Source organism: Desmodus rotundus, chromosome 9, assembly GCF_022682495.2.
Source record: "Desmodus rotundus isolate HL8 chromosome 9, HLdesRot8A.1, whole genome shotgun sequence".
Classification (NCBI taxonomy): domain Eukaryota; kingdom Metazoa; phylum Chordata; class Mammalia; order Chiroptera; family Phyllostomidae; genus Desmodus; species Desmodus rotundus.
The window spans coordinates 52,983,738-53,002,833 of NC_071395.1; the positions used below are offsets into that span (position 1 = coordinate 52,983,738).

The 19,096-nt window shown below is 45.0% G+C and overlaps 1 protein-coding gene across 1 annotated transcript; it reads right to left on the bottom strand.

Annotated features, from left to right (window-relative positions):
• Positions 1-839: 839 nt before the first annotated feature.
• On the bottom strand, positions 840-13,730 carry STC1 (stanniocalcin 1). Its single transcript, XM_024560895.3, has 4 exons — positions 13,405-13,730; positions 11,249-11,391; positions 10,364-10,575; positions 840-4,095 (listed from the first exon to the last, which is right to left on the bottom strand). The coding sequence occupies exons 1-4, from the start codon at positions 13,520-13,522 to the stop codon at positions 3,825-3,827; spliced, it is 744 nt and encodes a 247-aa protein (XP_024416663.1). The 5' UTR covers positions 13,523-13,730; the 3' UTR covers positions 840-3,824.
• Positions 13,731-19,096: the final 5,366 nt, after the last annotated feature.

Below are 19,096 nucleotides of genomic sequence, written 5' to 3' on the forward strand. Positions count from 1 at the left end.
ATTCCCCTCCTTTTGTTCTCATCTCCTGTACTTATGATGATAACAGCCAACACTTACTGAGCATTATAGCTTATTGGACATGTTGTAAGCACTTTACTTATTTTATCTCCTTCTAATAGCATTCTGGAAGGTTATTACCATCCTCATTTTACAGAGGGAGAAACTGAACTTATGTATTTTGAGATTAAGTATATATGACATCATTAGTAAACAGTGGCAGAGCCAGAATTCAAATCCCAGAAGTCTGACCCCGGAGCTGGACCCTTGTCATCACTGAGCTAGCTATCTGCATCACTTGTCACACTGACTCCATTGTCCCCTCTTTCAACTCTTTCTGAATAATTCCTTTTAAGTATTCAGGATATGCTGCATACTGGGTGCTGTTTCAATGCAAAGAATGCACTGGTGAACAAGCAAAGGTGCTTCCAGTCTGGTGAAGGGCGAAGGCCAAGGTCCTCTGGAGAGTGAGAGCAGCCTCCATGTAGGTATGGAAGGAGAGGGAGAGAATCCTTTCCAGAACCAATAGCTGGAGGGTAGAGTTCATTAACTGGGAGGAAAGGCAAATCCTGAGGTGGGGAGCTGAGCAGAGTGTAGACCATACAGCTTTTTCTGAGAGCAGGAAGAATATGGGTTGCAATTTTACTCTGAAGGTAATGGGAGCCACTAAATGATTTTAAGGAAATTGGGAAAACATTGATTTTGAACAATGTTCATTTACATATTGATGCTTTAGATTAAGGTCAATGAGTGACTTCTAAGAAACAAATTAGCTGTTAAGTTCATGTTCAGAAAGTCTCATTAAAGGAGTTTTTAAAGAATAACAATGAAAGACATTGGGGGAAAAACAATAAAACGCAACACTTTATTATTATTTTTATCTCAGAAGGAATTCACCAAAGGTTTCATATTATGCTATGGCATCTTTAATTATAAAAATAAGCAAATAAAATAACTTGCATCTGTCATTACCATGATATGTTCATAACCTTTATATGCACATGGAGCTTAAAAATGTAATTTAACAATAAATAATGACATATACCAGATATGCTCACTGTTTATTCCAGTACTCAGCCAAAAACCTAAATATCATTTAAATTATAAATACATAATGCAAATATAATGGCACAAAAATGTCTAAAGTGCAACCAAATCACGAGAGAAGAATCATGCAAACTGGTCTAGGTCAGCCCGAATCACTCTGTGCAGGGACCACAAGATGAAGCTTGGGAGGTTTCGGGGCAGTCGAGGGGGTGGGATGGGGAAAGAGAAGCAAAAAACTAGCAACATTGTGAGAACTGCTTCTTTCTGGATGTGTAGATATATGTATTAGAGATACATATATAAATATCACTGTGGGGAGAAAAGGGGGATTACCACGGTGTGAAGAGGTCACAGCAAAAAAAGAGAATCTTCGGGACTGAAGTAAGAGAGAATTTTGCTAGAAATACTCATGTACTACTTGTCTCATTGGGGTCCTGGTTTCGTGAGTTTGCGAAATGGACACAGCACACACACTTGAAGAGCTTTTCTGGTTGGGAGGAGTCAGCCTTGCCTGGGGCTGGGGGATGGGGGAGGAAAGGAGTGAGGGGGAGAGTCAACTTAGAGTACGGTCTACCTGATTTCCAAGAGGCTAAGGCAGTGTCCATATGTTTGGGGACCTGGGGATAGGGCAGTTCTGAGTATAAAAATGCTCTTAACAATCTGATGTCAGCACGCTTAGAGGCTGTGTGGGGACAAAGGCAGCAATGCTTGTGCTGCTGCTGCTGGGTCTGCTGCAGTCGCTCTTGGTCCTTGAGCAGCACGGTACTGGTTTTAAAGGCTTTATGGTAAAGTTGTATTGCTTTTCATTTTTCTGGATATGTGCCCTCCCTCCTCCCACCAGGATCCCTATCACTTGATTTGATCAAATCTTGAGTTTAGCCTAGTGAGAGTCAAGCACCAATAGTTTCTACCTAAGCGAGTTTGGAGTGGCCCCTACAGTCCTACCCCTGCTCCCTCCTCCTCTGTCGACATTGACCTTGGTGGGCAGTGACACTCATAATGGACTGTTGGGTTCAAGGACAGTGACCCTGAGAAACTACTGTTGTTCATAGATAGGTTAATCACTTGGCTTTGGTGGTCGCCATCTTGTAAACATCACAGCAGAAATGATCCAACCACCAGCTCATTTTTTCCCCCTTCCTTCCTTCCTTCCTTTTTCCTTCCTCTCTCCTTCCTTCCTCCCTCCCTTCTTCCTTCCTTCCTTCCTTCCTTCTGCCCTCCCTCCTCTCTTCCTCCTTCCCTCCCTCCTTTCCTTCCTTCCTTCCTTCCTTCCTTCCTTCCTTCCTTCCTTCCTTCCTTCCTTCCTTCCTTCCTCTTTGTCTCTTTGTTCCTCTTTTCCTTTTGTAACCCTACAGAGATGGCCCAGCTGCCAGGACTACTTTGGCAGGCAGCGTGCTACAGGAGAAAAATGTAAGAGGATTCTATTAAGGCTGGACAGCCCAGGGTTATTTTTACCCCCTCAACCCCAAGTCCCCCAAACTAAAGACCCAAAGGCTCCTTGACTCATTCCTGTTTGATTTCATGGAAAGTCTCCCACCCAATCATCAGTTTGCCAGAGAACCAGGCACTGATGAAAGGTGGTGAGTCAAGAACTGCCACGTCCCAAGGTATAGTAGGCCTTATTGCACTCTTAGTGGTCTAAGCCAAAGGGATGCTCTTTTTGGTCCCTGTCATTCCCAGTTGGATGTGACAGAGCTGTTTCAGGATAGGTCTAAGTCAAGAGTAGCCTCTGGGTTGAGGTGGGCTGGGAGATTGACATCTTACCTGGGGTCCTTCAGATAAACCTGTGGGTTTTTCCTATCTCATCTTAAGTTTTGATGTTGACTAAAACTACTTCTACCCCCTTAGTTATAAAAAAGGCCACAAGGAGCATTTATTATGTGGATATCTGGAAGTGAGATAGTTATTTCATTCCCAGGAAAAGAAAAATAAAGCTAAGTTACAAAACTAAATCTATATGCAATAAAGTTATTATATACTGCTTTGTTTAAGCAGAGTCCTCTGGAAATTTATGTACAGTACATTAGTTTTCAGCTATTTATATTCCACAGTTAGACCTTAAGATTCTCTGGTTTTAAGACAATTGTTAAAGATACTTTTAAAGCTCTGAGCAGTTACAGTACATAAAGATGTTAGCTTTTTGTTTTTCATTAGATGCAAGAAGAGGCAGGCTCAAAGCCTGGGGGGAGGGCCAGGCTTGAGCAATTTGGTAAATGTGTCGGAAAGGAAATTAGACATTGGAGGATCAAGACCATTAAGACACTAGCTCATGAGAGATCAAGAATTCAAACATGACATTCATATTCGTCCATGGCCAGCACAGATTCATAACACGAATTCCATTTAACATCTTTATGAGCATTTAAGACATGCATTTAAATTAAGTTGCTTCTTATCAGCTAACTCTACTGGGGCAACCACTCTAAAGGGCTCCATATCTTGAAATTACAATGACTGGGGAATTACATGAATATTGTGTGTTTGAGAGTAATTTTGAGGGGAGCTGGGGAAAAACATGGTAGAGGAAAGAAGTAAAAGAGGGTCTTTCCTCCTGAGGAGAGGCAGAGAAATCACACAGAATTCTGTTTGTGGGAATGCTGCCGTGGTGGAATGTTGGGATACTGGTGACAGAAGCCTAGTTTCATGCAATTTTCTTTAAGGGGGCTAGAAAATAGGAACTACATTAAAAAAAATCAAAGCAGGCACAGTACACTCAAAGTTGGTGTGTGAACACCCTTCAATGATGCTAGTTTGGTGAGGTTGTGCACACCTCTCCCAGGTTATGCACTCTCGTGAGAGGTGCGTTTGGTTTGGGAGGGAGAGGCCGCCTCACCTCGGAGGTTCCTGAGGAGGACTTTCAGCTTCTGGGGCTCACTGGTACGCCTCCTGTTGAAGTCAGCTCGTGGTTGTGTTTGGGCACAGTGATCCGTCTGCAGGATTTGAAAGAGGCTGGCCATGTTGGGCCCAATCTTCTCCATCAGGCTATCTCTGATTGTGCTGACAGTGTCCCCGTCACACTCCAGGAGGCTGCGCACGAGTCTGTTGTAGTATCTGCAGTGGGGAAGAGAAGGCAGGACACATCAGTCAATGAGAATAGGCGAGATGGGGCTTGCGTGGGGCTCCAGCCGATGCTATCCTAAGTGGCCAGACTTGGTGGACCCAGATAGATAGCAGACGGCTTCTGATCTTTGTGCCATCTCCTCCATGTGAGTGCTTCCTGGATTCACCACACAATGCAAGACAGGTATGTCTTCATGTTTAGGGTTCAGGGACTTGACTTTGGATAGTAGGCTGTCGGCAATGTATAAAAGTTTTAGAAACAGAATTATAGGGCTAGATGGGAGTGGAGAGATCATTTAGTGACTATCTCATCATCTCATTTTATAGACAGGACAGCTGAAGTGACTTTCTAAGGTCACATACTGGGTGAGTGGTAGAAGCAGGACTTAAGTCAACTATCATGAGCTGAGCCCAATACTCACCACACATTAATAATCATGGCACATCCCTTTGCCTTTCTCACCCAGCCCTGCAGCCCCCTCCCCTCCGACAGCTGCCAGTCTGTTCTTTGTCTATGAGTCTGTTTCAATTTTGTTTGTTAGTTTATTTTGTTCTATATGAGTAAGATCATATGGCATTTGTCTTTCTCTGACTGGCTTATTTCACTTAGAATCATGCTCTCTAGGTCCATTCATGCTGTCACAAAGGTGAAGGGATTAAGGAAAAAAAAAAACTCAGCCAAGCAAACAAAATAACCTTGTAGACACAGATAACAGCATGGTGATTATCAGAGGAGAAGGGGGCTGGAGGGAGGTAGAAGAGGGTAAAGGGGAGATAAATGGTGATGGAAGGAGACTGGACTTGGGGTGATGAACACACAATACAATATACAAGTGATGGGTTATAAAATTGTACACCGGAAACCTATATAGTTTTATTAACCAATGTCACTCCAATAAATTCAATAAAAATAAAAAAACCAGTTATTATACATAAATTTGTGGTTATTTTGATGTCTTTTTGCAACTTTCCTATATCTTGGTGTGTGTTCAGGTATATGGGCATATGAGTACATATTCAGATCAAACTTCTATCTTTAAAGAATCTCCTGTCTTCAGTATCAAAATTCTCAAAAGGTATACTGTAGTGACAGGGCCAAATCCCAGGCAATGAGAACATGTAAATGGAAAGATTAGTGGTCATTAATGGTTCGTGTTTCAGTAATTCCAGGAAGCCTTCTCTCACTGGTCTAGCTTTAACTGGCCTCTTCCTTTTTTTTTTTTTGGACATTTAATAGATATTTGGTTAGCATCACATAGGTCAGCATTTGATGTATGTGTTTCCCGGATCAGACTCTAACCTTATTGAAAGCAGGGTTTGGGTCCTTGTTCTTTGTATTCCTCTTGTGCCAGCATCATAGGGCAATATTGCCCACTCACTGTTGATTTGTTGATTTAATTTTGTGGCCACAGAGGCAATGGAGCTTTAAAAATATAATTCTCTCCCATAAGTCATGATTGCCCCAAGAAAAATTATCTGTAGGTCTGGTAAGTTTTACCCCAAATCGTGTGCTGGGTATAAATTACCTTCATCTTTGGTGCAAATTTTCAAGCATCCCAGCCACTGCAGCTACATGTCATGGTTCAAAAAGAGTTACACTGTCTAATATTTACAACATATAAATGATTCATCCTGTGCTTTGGGAAGACAGTTCAGGTATGTTCAAATTTGAGTTGAGATGTGTTTGCTCCATTCTGAGGTGGCGACGATTGTCAAAACCCATTAGCTCCATGCCTCCTAATAAGAGACTGTCCTGATGAAAGGGATTTGCAGAGTTTCTGTGGACAGACCCTTTCCTTGGAGGAAACTGAGGGTCGCTGGGGCCATAAGATCTTCTGTGAAGAGAAACCTGTTTATTTTTATGGCACCCCTCAGAGCATAGAATCAAGCATCTTTCTAGAATAACTTGACCCCCAAGAGAGGCCCTTTCAAGGATGAGCAGTAAATAGTGTGGAATGTGGGTAATGAAGCAAAGCACTGACCCTTGTGTGAGTGAGCAGAATGAATTTGGGAATCGAAAGAGAAGTGTCCTGTCTGAGTCTCAGACACAGTCTTGGCCCCATCCTTCCCATACAGAGGGGTTATATGCAGCTGTTGTTCAAATTGGGATTCTCTGGCACAGAAACACATTTTCCAGCCCTTTGGAACTATAGAGCACATGAGTCAAAGCAGATCTCACTTGGATGGGGAAGTGGGGAGAAAAATGGTTTTGGAAAAACTGAGGATGAGCTACTTTGTACCAACAGCTTCAGAAGTCTGCATACCCACATAGATCCCCAGATGTCTCTTTACCTGTGGGCTCCACTAGGTCATGGGTCCTCTGAACCTTTGTGTCCAATTCACAGGGTGATTAGATCCTAGAGAATGAAGTTTCTGACCCTTGCTTCCCTGCCCCCAAATATGGACTTTGTGACTTAGAAGTTAAACCTTCCACTTTGGGAAAGAACTATTCACACCAGATGACCTCCCGAATGGGCTGGAGAAGATGGTCTTTCCTTAGATCAACATGGCAAGCTCTTGTCTGGCTAAAGAAGTCTGACACCAGGAAGGAAACACAGGTTCTGTAGCTGGCCTGGCCTGTTGGGGGCCAGCTGAATCGCTCTGGCCCCACTTTGTCAAACCTCTCTGAGGGTTCCTGCTTTTCCTGTTGCTTTCTCTGCTAGCCCAGGTGGAACATCTACGCTTGGTGTTTCTTGACAATGGCCTTTGCTGGCCTGATTGCCCTTAGTGACTCCCCACAAATCTACCCTTAGCTCCTCTCATGGAGCTTTATTAACACAAAAAGGGCAGGCTAAGCAAGATCCCTGGAGTAGAAGATACTCATGGCTCCATTAGCAGTTCCTCCAAGTGTGGGGAATCTGTCAGCCTTTCCATTTGCCAGAGTGAGCCGTAGGTTAACCCCAGGCATCTCTGCTAAGAGCTGGCATAAGGCATTGACCTCTGGGATTGTGTGAGTCAATGAGATAGATCTTTCCTATGTATAAGCCACTAAGTGAGAGTAGTGAAGAAACTGTGTCTCCAGTAAAAGTTGCCTTAGCAATTGTCACATATTTAGTGAGCACTGTCTTGTACCAAGTAAGCTGTGTCTTCTCTTTGAGGAGAGAATGTATACAAATCTAATTGTTGCTCACCCTGGGGCACATTTATTCAATTCTGCTTGGTATTCTATTTTTGGATTATGGATATAGCCTGGCTGCCATTTTTGAAGTAGAAATCAAATAGCTTGGCTCAAGGCCATGTGAGTTCTAGGCCCAACTCTGTCATTTACTCGCTGTGTGACCTTCAGCAGGTCACTTCCCTCTCTGGGCCTCTGTTCTTTAATCAGTAAACTGAGGCAGTTAGTCTAGATAACCTTTATGGTCATCTTTAGCTGCAACATACTATGTTTCCAGTGATTTGATACATATGTTCCTTTTCAATTTAACAAAAAACCCACAAATAAACAAAAACCCAAACAATTAAAAAACAAACAAACAGTGAAGCTCTGTCTTAGGTCCATCCTTTGCAGGAAGAGTTAGAACTATTTAAGATTTCTTTCCTCATCTTTACGGGGGGTGGTGGGGTCTGCTGCAAAGACCTGGCGGGCTAAGTGTTTGGGCCACTCTGCCTAGAGGGACTTTTAAAAGCATGTTTCTTCCTTCCTACTTTAAAAATTCCATCACTAACTTTTTTTTCTTGTGAAAGAATAAGATCAGATATTCTCCATAGCTACTGTTTCAGCCATGCTTACCCAAATACACACATACTGCCTAGGAACGTTCTGTGTGAGGTTTATAAATAGTCCTTTGTTTCCCTTGATCAATATTATTCTTCTGTTTCCTGTTCCCTATGCGTGCCCTAGAGAGCTGGAAGCTTTGTCAGTTTTCCCACTCTGGATGTGGATTGGTCTAACTCTTACCAAGCCTCCCGCTGTTCAACCTGCCTGATCAATTTTGCCTGCTTTCCTCCTGGTTGGAAGTGTCGTTTGCAAATTCAGTCAGGGGACACTCCAGCTATGCTTTCTCTTCTCAGTACATTTTGCTCATGGAAAACTTCCTTGTTCTGGCTCCTGGTCCAGTCACAGGCTTTTGGATTCTCCCAGGCCCAAGTCTCAGGCTAGATAAGTCACAGGAAAGTGGAATGAACCTGTAACTACTTCCTTTCGCAGTTTGGTGCCAGTTGGCGTGCATTGGCGTGTATCTGTGGTGGGACAGAGGCTGGGAAAGCAGGATGTTTCAGGGGGGTGAGGAGCTTAAATAGAGCAAGTCAAGCCCAGAATGGAACCGGAAATCTCTACAGTTCTCAGCAGGAATAATATTAGCTCATGGAAGTGAAATAATTGGAGAAAGGTAAAAGTTGCATGGAAGGTTCTGGTTTCCCAGGGGGTGGCCACTTTTTCCCACTTTCCTAATATTTGTGATTCCCCTAAGATTAAAGAAAGAGATAACAAGACTCCTTGTGACCATTTTCTAAAGGTGATGAGAAGACACTTATTGAAAGTAATAATGGCCTGATTAAAATGAGTACTAGCCTCTTCTTAGATAGGCAGGATCACCAGTCCAAAATCTGAGCCATCCTTTCTAAAAGACCTCTCCCTTCATGATGGACGATGCCATCTCAGTTAAAACAGAGAGGTTAGTGCCACCTCAAAATGGCTTTCATGCCATATTATAGATCATGAATTGTCACCAGATCCTTAATGATCTAAGCTTATAATAATGGCTCTGCTAACATACCCCTGCCCCCCAGCTACTACACAAACAACATCCTTTATCCGTAGCCCCCATCAGACTAAGAATTCTATATTTCTCTTCCTTATGGTGAAAGGTGTCTCCAGCAATTAACAAAGTTCTTTTTTCTCCCCAGATGCAATAAGAATCTTCCTAGGAGAATTTTAAGACCAAGGTCAATATAAAGAGACAGGCCACTTGAGATAAATGCTGGATTTGATTTTGTTTTGAGGAAATCAGTAGTACCCATGACAGAGTTGCTTCCAAGGACTGAACATACAATGTTTGTAAACTGACACCAGATTCTGAAGAGCACTGTCCTGTAGTTCAGGGTAAATCAGACATTTTACAAAGTTTTACTGTCGGGGGCTTAACCTTTCCCTAAGGAGGAGCTACTTTTCTCATCTTCTACGCGCCTTTCTGTACGTGCCTAAACCACTGGGAAGCCCCCGAAGAACTAGGTTGTTGCCACTTTCTGAACAAGGGTGGCAGAACATGGCTAGGAAATTAATCGGGGTCAGTCTGCATTAGCTCCCAGGTGCTTGGAGTAACACAAACAGGACTGATCTTTGGGAGTAAGTGCGGATTTGGTTGAAAAGTCAAAGAATCATAGTGCTTTGGTACTGGGAGTCAAATTTTAATTCAGGGTCAAGGGCACCACAGTAGGCTGAACTTGATTGCTGGCTGGCACTGCCGCTGCTATACCCCCACGCTAGCCCCATCACCACTTCTGTTAACTTGGTCACAGATGGGGAAGCCCGGGTCTTGCTGGGAGCCTTTTGAGGTCATGCAATGAGGATGTCAGCCGTCGCCCTTGCTAGGTGTTTACTTTGGGCTGGTGAGGACAGTGTGTCAGGGGCACAGAAAAGCATGATGCTGGGGTAATACCAGTGCAGTGGCTTTGGGTGGCATTAGAATACTAGGATGAGCATGTGATCGGGGCAGTCATCAGAACGTCATCTCAGGAAATGTCAGTCTAGAGGAATGGGATGTAACTGTGGCCTAAAAGGGAACATGGGTATCGTCCAGTCCAGCCACCTCTCACAGAGGAAGTGGCAGTCCCAGAAAGGGGTGGCTTGCTCTGGGCCACCTAGTGAAATACCTGGCTGGGCTTGGGGCGGACTCAAAATGTGTGCAGCTTTAAAAGACTGCATTATGACATTTGACCAGGATTTTTATAATGGCCAATTGTACTGTGCACAGTCATTCAGCCAAATTTGATGTCTCAAAAGCTTGTTTTCATAAACTTCATAATTCCCTTCAGGCTTATGGCAAGAAACTGATCATGAAAATGTACTCAGGGATGCTGCAGATGAAGCTTTCTATTAGCTGCATGGGAAGACTTTTCCTATAACAGAGAAAAAAATAAACCCAGCCTGCTTGAGCTGTCACAACCAATCACAAACACATTTTTCCTGCAAAAGCTGGGAAGGCTGCAAGCTAAAATAAGAGCATGACTGTGGCAATTGAACCCCCCTCCTGTGTCTGGCTCTGCCAGCCAGCCACTCCCTCCTCCACCCTCACTGCAAAAAAGTGGACTCATTTCATACCTGTTGGAGAAGTGATTGGGCAGCTGGACGACTTCCGTGATGGCCTCGGGGTTCCGCTTGGCGATGCTGCACACATTCAGCTTGGTGTAGCACTCCTCCTGCACCTCGGCAATCATCCTCTGGAAAATGGAGCACCTCCGGATGGCAAGGAAGACCTTGGCGGTGACTCCATTGGCGATGCATTTCAAGCTCTCTTTGACAAATGCTTTTCCCTGCCAAGGAAAGGGGTAGGAGGAAAAGCTCTAGCTCAAGCTGACAACAGAGGACAGGGCATACAATGTGTGGAACTTAAGGGGGCTCTTGGCACTGTACTATGACCATCTGCGTGTCCTTGCAATGAGAAAACTGTATGCACGGCCAGGATAAAACTGTCCCTACTCCCCAAGACTACCTTGAGAGTGGAGCTCCATAGCAATGAAATGAGACAGAAGAGACAAAAAAAGAAAGAAACCATAATCAACCAACCTGCAGCTTATAAATAGCCATGATATGTCTTTGTATTCTCGGGATTGAGACTTTGATAACTCAAACCATAAGCTGGTATGCTAGGTCATACCAGTGAGGAGAACTTCTTTGTCAGAATATTTTTATTTCCTCTTGAAGAGGCAAAGGTTTTCTGCTCATCACCCCTCCCTTGTCAGACAGCCTCCATCAACATGTTACAATTGGGTGTTAGGGTGGGTGGGTGGGGCTCTTATACACAACCTATATCCAGGCCTAAAGTGTGTGTGTGTGTGTGTGTGTGCACACACTGGAGATGAGGATTTGGAGTGGGGAGGCTAAGAAGGAGGGCTGGTTCCCTATAAGACTGGTTCCTAAGAACAATAGTCTAACATACTGTTAAAGACCAGCAACCAGTGGGAGTAAAGGTCAAGGTCTTATTACCTGAGTGTCAAATTTAGCAGCGCTGTACAAGAAGGATTTACAGATGTCATACATCCCATCTGTGTCACAGGTGGAGTTTTCCAGGCATGCAAAAGCCCCACAGCCAACCTGCAGCGCACTGTTGAGGCAGCGGACCACTTCAGCTGAAAGAGACAAGGCCATCCAATCTCGGAGTCAGACAGTGAGATGGTCCCAAGGGGCCAAGTTGGTCTGGTGGAAAAACTCAAGGACATGGGGTCAGGAGAACTTATTGTAGATGTCTGTGATGGGGCCAGGAGATAGACCCATTCAGAGGGGGAGGCGGGTGGGGCGAGAAGGGGTGGGGCAGGCAGATCTCTCCGGCTTGGAAGAGCCAGGGCACAAGTGGGAGAGGGAATGTGCTTTCCCTCTGAGACACACGCTCTTGTCTCACCACGGCCACCCGGTTTGGGTGGCTGGAGAGGAAGGCTGGACTGGGCACTCACAGAACTGGGAGCAGCTCTGCAGAGCCAGCGGGCATCACTTAGAGCCTGAAAGCATGGGAGCCAAGAGCAGTGGCTGGTGGTTCAGGGTGAGGAGGTAGAAAGGCCAGGGAGTTCATTTGGCTCCAGAAAAGGCACTCCAGAGTAATAAGGATGGCATTTTAGTCTAAATGGCAGAGAAGAATTTGCTAGGAGTCCCTTCCGAATTAGGGCTTTTAACTTACCTTCATATTGGCAGAAAGGAATCTGATCTGTTCCTGTTTCACCCCAACCCCCCACCACAGGACAGTGCTTAGAGGTATGTATAATGTCTCTCGTGTTCAAAGCCATTTTTTTTTTTTTAAAGAAAAGAGAAACACAGGTGTGGAATAAAAAGGCCAAGGCACCCCTTGTGCAAGACTGGAAGAAAACCGCAAAGAACTTGCATGAGGCTTTCTACATGCTGGATAAGATCCCATAAAAGTAATTCTCTCCTACAGAAGGGGGGTGTTCTGGCAGGCAGCTCCGCAAGAAATGATCTGCGGCCTTCATACTGTAGGATTCTCCTCCGAGATCAAAAGCATGGTTCGGTTAGGCTCCCCCTCCCCCTCCCACCACCCGCAGTCTCTGGGATGTTACAAGTCATTTCCCTAATTATATATTTCCACGGGTTCAAATTATAACTTTGCTTTAAGCAGTTTTAATATGCATTGGGGTTGCTATTGTTTTAGGCAAGCTTGAATTGTGAATCACTGCATCTCTATAGCAACTAAGTACAAAAGGAAGTGAAGCAAAGCCCTTCTCTCGGCAGGGACCTGCTCTTGTGAGAGAAGAGTCGTCTGCAGCGTTTGGACACCTGCGATCCCATATTTGCTGACAGTTGGGGGAGCAAGGGCAGCAATGGATGAGGAGCAAGGCGGACGAGCAAAGTCAAAAGGCAGAGGTGTCAATGCCGGAGTCCTAAGGACTCTTTTCCTTGCAAGGCCAACCTCACACACAATTGACTGCTCCAGGAGTTGGGGCAGAGTGAGACCTTCCCCTTGGAGAAACAGCTGCTACGTTTCACAAATTGCCCTTTTCTAGGGGCTCGCTGGCCTCGTGCTGCATGAACGACTGAATGGAGCCCAAGGGAGAGCCCGGAGGAAGAGAAGGAGCAGTGTTGGGGGTGGGATGTGTAGGGTTTTCTCTGACTCTGCTCTGGATTTATTAGACTTGAGGCTGTGGTTCTGTAAATCAGCCTGCAGGGGGAGCTTTCGGTGTGTTCTCTGAAGGGGTGGGGAAGTCAAGTTATAGGGTCTCACGGATGAAGAAAGAGGGGCATGAGCCAAATCATGTCTCACCTTAAGATCAGCTTCAGTTTCTGGAAAGTATAGAGAGCACTTTGAAGCATGCCAACATTCAAGCCTTTCCCCGCCCCCTCCCCCCCCCCCCCCCCCCCCAAGAGGGTACGTGCCAGATTTCAGGCAATCAGGCTAGGCTTATGCAATGAAATACCCTCAGCACAGCGCCCAGCTTCTTCGTTAGTTAGTTGCGTGCAATCTATTAAACAAAGGAGCTCCACTTCCTAAGGCTATTGGATTACACCAGCAGTTTATTGCCATCAGGCATGAAGCACATTTATTATCAAGATCAGCCGTCACAGACACAGTTGCAAAAGCGAGAGGCAAATGAGGACAGCTCTTTGGGGGAGAAACCGGTCCTGGGTTTGCCGCTTACCTGAGTTCTGAGCTGCCACCCGGGATTTCCTGGAGCTCACAGAATCATTCTGCTCCGCCTCATGGGTTGCAGAAGCACTGATCACCAGCACCAGAAGCACTGCTGAGTTTTGGAGCATTCTCTGAGAAGTTTCCGCTAAGTTGTTGGGTTTTTTTTTTTCCTCCCCCCCTTTCCTCTTTTCCTCTCCCGGCTTGAGGGAAGATGTGGATCTGGATACACTGAAAGCCTAGGTGAGGATTTGATGAGGATTTTTTGTTGCTGCTGATGCTGCTCCTGCTGACGCTTCCACTGCTGCTGTGGCTGCAGTCGCTGCTTCTTGCACCTCTGGCTTTTGGAAACTGGGGGCCCAGGAGCTGCACCCAGGGGTTTTATAAGCCGTTCTTATCGGTCCTTAGGATCAACGACCAATCAGGTCCCTCAACTGGTCTGGCTAGCCAATCAGAGGGCACGCTCATTGGGCTGGAGCTGTTTGACTTCTTAGAAATATTTTCCAGCAAATTAAAAGTACCTGCTGCCAATGTTTCATATGTGTGTGACTGTGTGTGCATAGATGTGTGAAAAAGCTATTTTTACAGAATTAAAGGATAACTTTGTATTACTCGAACTAAAGGAAAATCATAGGACAATCTCAGCAAGGAGCTTTGGAAATCCATCCATCTTTTTAAAAAAAATGAGCTGGGGGGATGGGAATGGGCAGCGAGGGCAGGATGGGGAGTGTGTTCTCTGCGTTTTCATTCAACCCCATTATAGCAGTTTTACTCTAATTTTAATAGCACATTATCTGTGTTGTAATCTACATACATGTTACCTCCGCATCTTCTCAGCATATACATGTTCACAGGTCTGTGATGCATTTTGGCTGTGTGTGAGAATCCTGAGTTCTCACTCACATATAGGAACCCTCAAGGAGGGACATACATGAGTGGAAGGGCCCTGATGAACAGGGACAGCTCTGAGCTGTGACCCCAATTTCCCTGTTGCTTAGCTCTGTGACCCTGGTTCCTTTTACCTTGCTCTGCCTTTGTTTCCAAAGCTGTGAGACATCCAGGTTGGGGTCTAGCATTCCTTGGGCCTCTAACACTATGGTTCTCTTGTAACACAATGAACCATGACTCCATTTCTTTAGTCACTAGCAGGACTGCAAACTGCAGGACTGTTAGTTATCATAGGTCCCTGCCCGCACACCTATGTACACTACACTCCGCAGGGAGTTGTCATGAATACCTGGAAAATGAGTGAACTGTGTGTTCAAGCCCAAAACTTCATAGTCACGCTGAAACAATAAGCTGGCCAGTGCAAGCCTAAACCCGCTGGGGAAACCAGTTCATTTCTTGGGGATGCGAGTGGCAGGACTGGGAAGAACAGGTACGAAAAGCCCGGAATGTGTAGGAGAGAAGACTGATAAGCTCTAAATTTAACGAGGAAATTACAGTGGCATCACAAGTGGTGCCTAGCATAGAAGCTCCTAAATTCTTACAAGTGGGCTGTAGGCAACAGTGAAGCTTGTCCCTAACTTGTGAAGGAGGTGAACAATCCAGGGCAGGATTTACCGGGTGGAGAGGTGGTCCATAAGGGCTGGGTGAAGTGGAGGGATTAAGCAAACAGAATGAAACAAAACAAAACAAAACCAAAAAACCTTTAAACTTTTCAGGAGGCAAATGAGAAAGGGCCATTGGAGATTCACACAGACACAGGAAGGATGATCTTTCAAAGAAGCAGAGCCAGCCAGCGGTTTCAGGTTAAACGCTAAAACATCCCACAAAGGTTGAAGAGTGCCAACTCTATTAACTACAGACCAAGAATCAGCTCTATATGTGTGTGGGGAGTGGTCTTGCTGAGTGATTGTAGCCACCCTTGCAAATAAAAGGGCCGTTTGGAAAGCATCTCTTTATAGATAGAAAAAAATAAATAAAGGAAATATCTAAGAAAAAGGAAGAAATTTCCAGTTTCCATGAAACAGTCAGTACATTTCAATTTTTATTAACTATGCCTGATCGCTATTTCTCAAGTATGATCTAGGCTGAGTGAGTAGACCATAAGAAGTGAGTAGGGAGGGTAAAAAAGGAGAGATACAGAGGAAGGAAAAGTAACGGTTCTTGTCATCGCGGTGCTTGCAGTCAAGTTTGGAAGATGGTCAACTTCAGTCCTATCTCCTGGAGGTTCAGGATGCTAAAACCTTGCATGGTAAGGGAAGGGCATGGTCCACATTGGCTAGAGATGTGGGGAAGGCTTCATGCAAGGATCTTCAAGGAAAGATCAGCAAGGGAAAGATGCGAACTGGTGTTATTTATTGCTTTTTAAGAATTTTGGGAAAAGCTATGATACTTCCTTTTTAAAGAAGGTCATGATCTGGAATTCTCAGCAGCTCATCTCATTGCTTTAGGCAGATGTGTGGTGATATATACAATAGTTGAATGTTCTCTTCTAGAAAAAGAAGAAGAGGATGGATGCATGCATTTCCCCCCAAGGATCTTGGCTTCTGTTCCTCAGCATTCTCTGCCTCCTTCGCCTTTCTTCGCTGTTAAATGCTGTACTGTTGGTTTCTTTCATTGGACTTGCCCTATGTTGGCCTACTGGCTTAATGGGGTGACAGAGACTTCCTCCCTGCCACCCACATTCTCTTTCTCTGGTGCCCTCAGAAAACACATGGTCCCACAAGTGTCAGGAAGTGCGTTGTGTTTTCTCTGATGTTAATTTATCATTCCTCCTTATTTCTTTACCTTGCAGTCATGTGCCTGGACGTTCATTACTGGGTGTGCAAAGTGTCTCCCAATGACAAACAGATAAGCTGTCATCTGAGGAAATAGCGGTCAGCTATATTGGTTTGCATATAACTAATGTCAGTACATTTGAGAACATCAAAGGACATAGCTGGAATCTAAGCAGAAACACCCAATGTCAGGTTTCTTCCCAGGAGTTCATGGATATTCGAATGTCCACAGTCATTGAGTTTTGTCTTGAACTTTAATATAGCAATGATAGAAGAGTCTTGGGAACTCTGAAGGTGAAACCCAGTTCCTTTGTAACTTCTCCTGGGGATGGGGTGGGTGTGAGGGAATACCGAGGAGTTTGAATATCAGATTTCAGAGTTCAGATCTTATCCTGCAAGCAACAGGGGCCAGTAGGGGTTCTTGAGTAGAAATTGTTAAATGATGTGTTGAGATTATTGTTTGGAGAAATCTTTTGATGCTACTTAGGATAGTTTGGAGGAAGAAAAGAATGAAAGTTATAGGAATAGTTAGTAATATCAGTATGTGTTGATGAGACCCTGGACAACTATGGTAGCAGTAAGAAAGGAAGCGAGGAAAAATAAGAGAGTTATTTTAAATGAAATGGAAATTCTTAATTAACCTAAGGACTCTATTGGAAAAAACCTTTCTCCCAGTTTCATGACAATGGAGATAATGTACATTCCTTCTTCATTTATTGTTTCTGAGTTTTAGTTGACAGGATTCTCTAGCACCTCCATTAGGCAGACACTGTCTGGTATCCTGTTAAGGTAGCAGACTGGAACGACCAAACAAAAAACTTGACTGGCCTTTAGAACCCTCCCAAACCTTGCTCTGTGAGTTGGAGGTGTCCCCAGGTGCATGGTGGGAAGGGAAGTGAGCTTGTCACTGTCCTGGAGTAAGGAAGTGCAAAGAAGTGAGTGGGAGAACCTACCAACACCTGAAGTTGGGGTGGGGTGGGGAGGGTGATGCCCTGGCTGTGTCCATGCAAGGCTGATATGAGTTCAATGAGAAGATTAAGCCAAAAATCTCCAAGGCTTTGTTGCATTTGGCTAGCTTAAGGCTAAGCAGAGAACAGCTCTATGCCTTTTTGCTTAGAGGAGACCAGGAGTGTGGTGTCTAAACATTTCTTTTGCTGTTAACAGAGCACAAGACCCATCTATCTATGTTGGTCCGATATAGAGACCAAGGTTGGAGTGACATTGTCATTCTTTTTTGGGAATTCTGGCCTGACTGCACTGCTGGACTATTGAGTCATGCCTTCCTAACCTCAAAAAAAGGAGGAAGGGAGAGGAGGAAGATGAGGGAAAAATTTCATTTCCATTTTATACAAAGAAGATACCAGGTTTTTTTGTGTGCAGTCTCAACTATCTGTGTGAATCCTTGTCCCTTTACTTGCCTTAAATTGCTTTAAACTCTGCTAAAGAAAGAGAGTGAGAGAATAGAGCAGGAGGGCAAACTCCCTCTCCCCCCTCCCCAGAGTTTGTGGAGGGTTACTGAGTGCCTGGCAAGAGGGCAGGTGTTGTGGGAAATGCAGGGAAATGTTTGACCTTTCCCTGTGCTCCATGAATTCCCAAGCTATTTCTTAATGCATGAATGTTACATTTGAGGAAGAATGTCTGTTTTCTGGAAATATAATACAGCAAGTGGGTTGGAATCAAGTTTACAGGCTTGGATTCAATTAACATTTATAGGGTGTCTATCTACTCTAGGCCAGGCATTACTGCAGATGTTTCTCATCCTGCGAGAAGAAATGCTATGCTGTCTTTCCACAGGAAGAGCCGGGGATCCAGAGAGAATGGCTTGCCCATGGGCAAGCGAGGAGGGGGGAGCTAGGTCTCTTGAGATTTGCTTATTGCAGAAGTAGCTCAGGTCCTTCAGGTGTGTGAGCACCGCGGTGGAGGAGGGAGTACATGTGCTGAGGACGCTGCCCCTCGGGGTGGGGGAGGGGCAGGAGGAATAAGAAATAGATGGGCTGACCTAACATGTTTAAACCAGAGCAGGCAAGTTGAAATTAGCCTCCACTCCCGAAAACACCGGCTTCTCTCTCTCTTTTTTTTTTTCAGATATAAGTTACGATGTCACTTTAAATCAGGGAGGACAAATTCATAGTCCCAGGGCAGCCCGCAACTCTTCAGTTTCACACAAGGCTCCTGAAACAGGTACGAAGAGGATGTGATATGTGTCATTGAATCTGCCATTAGCAATAGCCCTTTGGCAGACCTGAAAGGACATTATGCTGCAGGGACACACGAGGGCGCTCGAACCAACCAACAACGAGAGGTTTCTTTTTCATTAAAAAAGAAAAGTTGTGAATCCTAGCTCTGTTAGATTGATCATTGTTTCAGGATGCTTTTTAGGGAGAAAACCTGCGTTTGTCGTCTAGGTCACTCACTGGTGACTTAGCTGGTGAGCTCGCAGCCTAGCACGGCCGGCGCACTTGGAAGTTTTGCAGCAGACACTGTTCTATGTCCCACCCTGTTACTGTCTGATGGGGAACATGCTGCAGGCAGGTTTCTTCAGTATTCTGCCCCAGTGCTGAGGGGAGAGTGACATCTGTACCTAACTTCAGGACGGACAAGATGGTACCTCAGATAACACATGGGCATTACTTTGAGATCCTTGGTTTAACAAAGGGATTCTGTTTCCCGGTGGTAGTGAGCATTACTCCTCATAAGTGAAGAAAACGAAACGTCTGCGACCGCTTTTCTATTTAGCATTCTTTCTACTGGTGGTCTGCAGACAGAGGTCGAGGCGGAATCACAACTGTTGTCCATTTCTGACATTTTTGGGTGCCTGTTTTATCGCTTGGAAGTCTCCCAGGGGAGTGTGGGAGTTGGGGGGTGGGCGGTATACAGGAGCATGACTGCTCTCTGGCTTCTTGGTCCTGCCTCAAACACCTGTGTGAAGAAGTCCTCTGCACTCTGTTAGATGCAAGGACTGGAGTGGGGCAGGCCTGTCAC

What these genes read in the sequence shown, in the direction of transcription:
- STC1 (XM_024560895.3), bottom strand. Translation starts at nt 13,522, where the DNA reads ATGCTCCAAAACTCAGCAGTGCTTCTGGTGCTGGTGATCAGTGCTTCT. An exon ending in GGTGGCAGCTCAGAACTCAG is followed by an intron (nt 11,392 to 13,404) that starts GTAAGCGGCAAA and finishes TGTCTCTTTCAG; the next exon opens with CTGAAGTGGTCCGCTGCCTC. An exon ending in CTGCTAAATTTGACACTCAG is followed by an intron (nt 10,576 to 11,248) that starts GTAATAAGACCT and finishes TTTCCTTGGCAG; the next exon opens with GGAAAAGCATTTGTCAAAGA.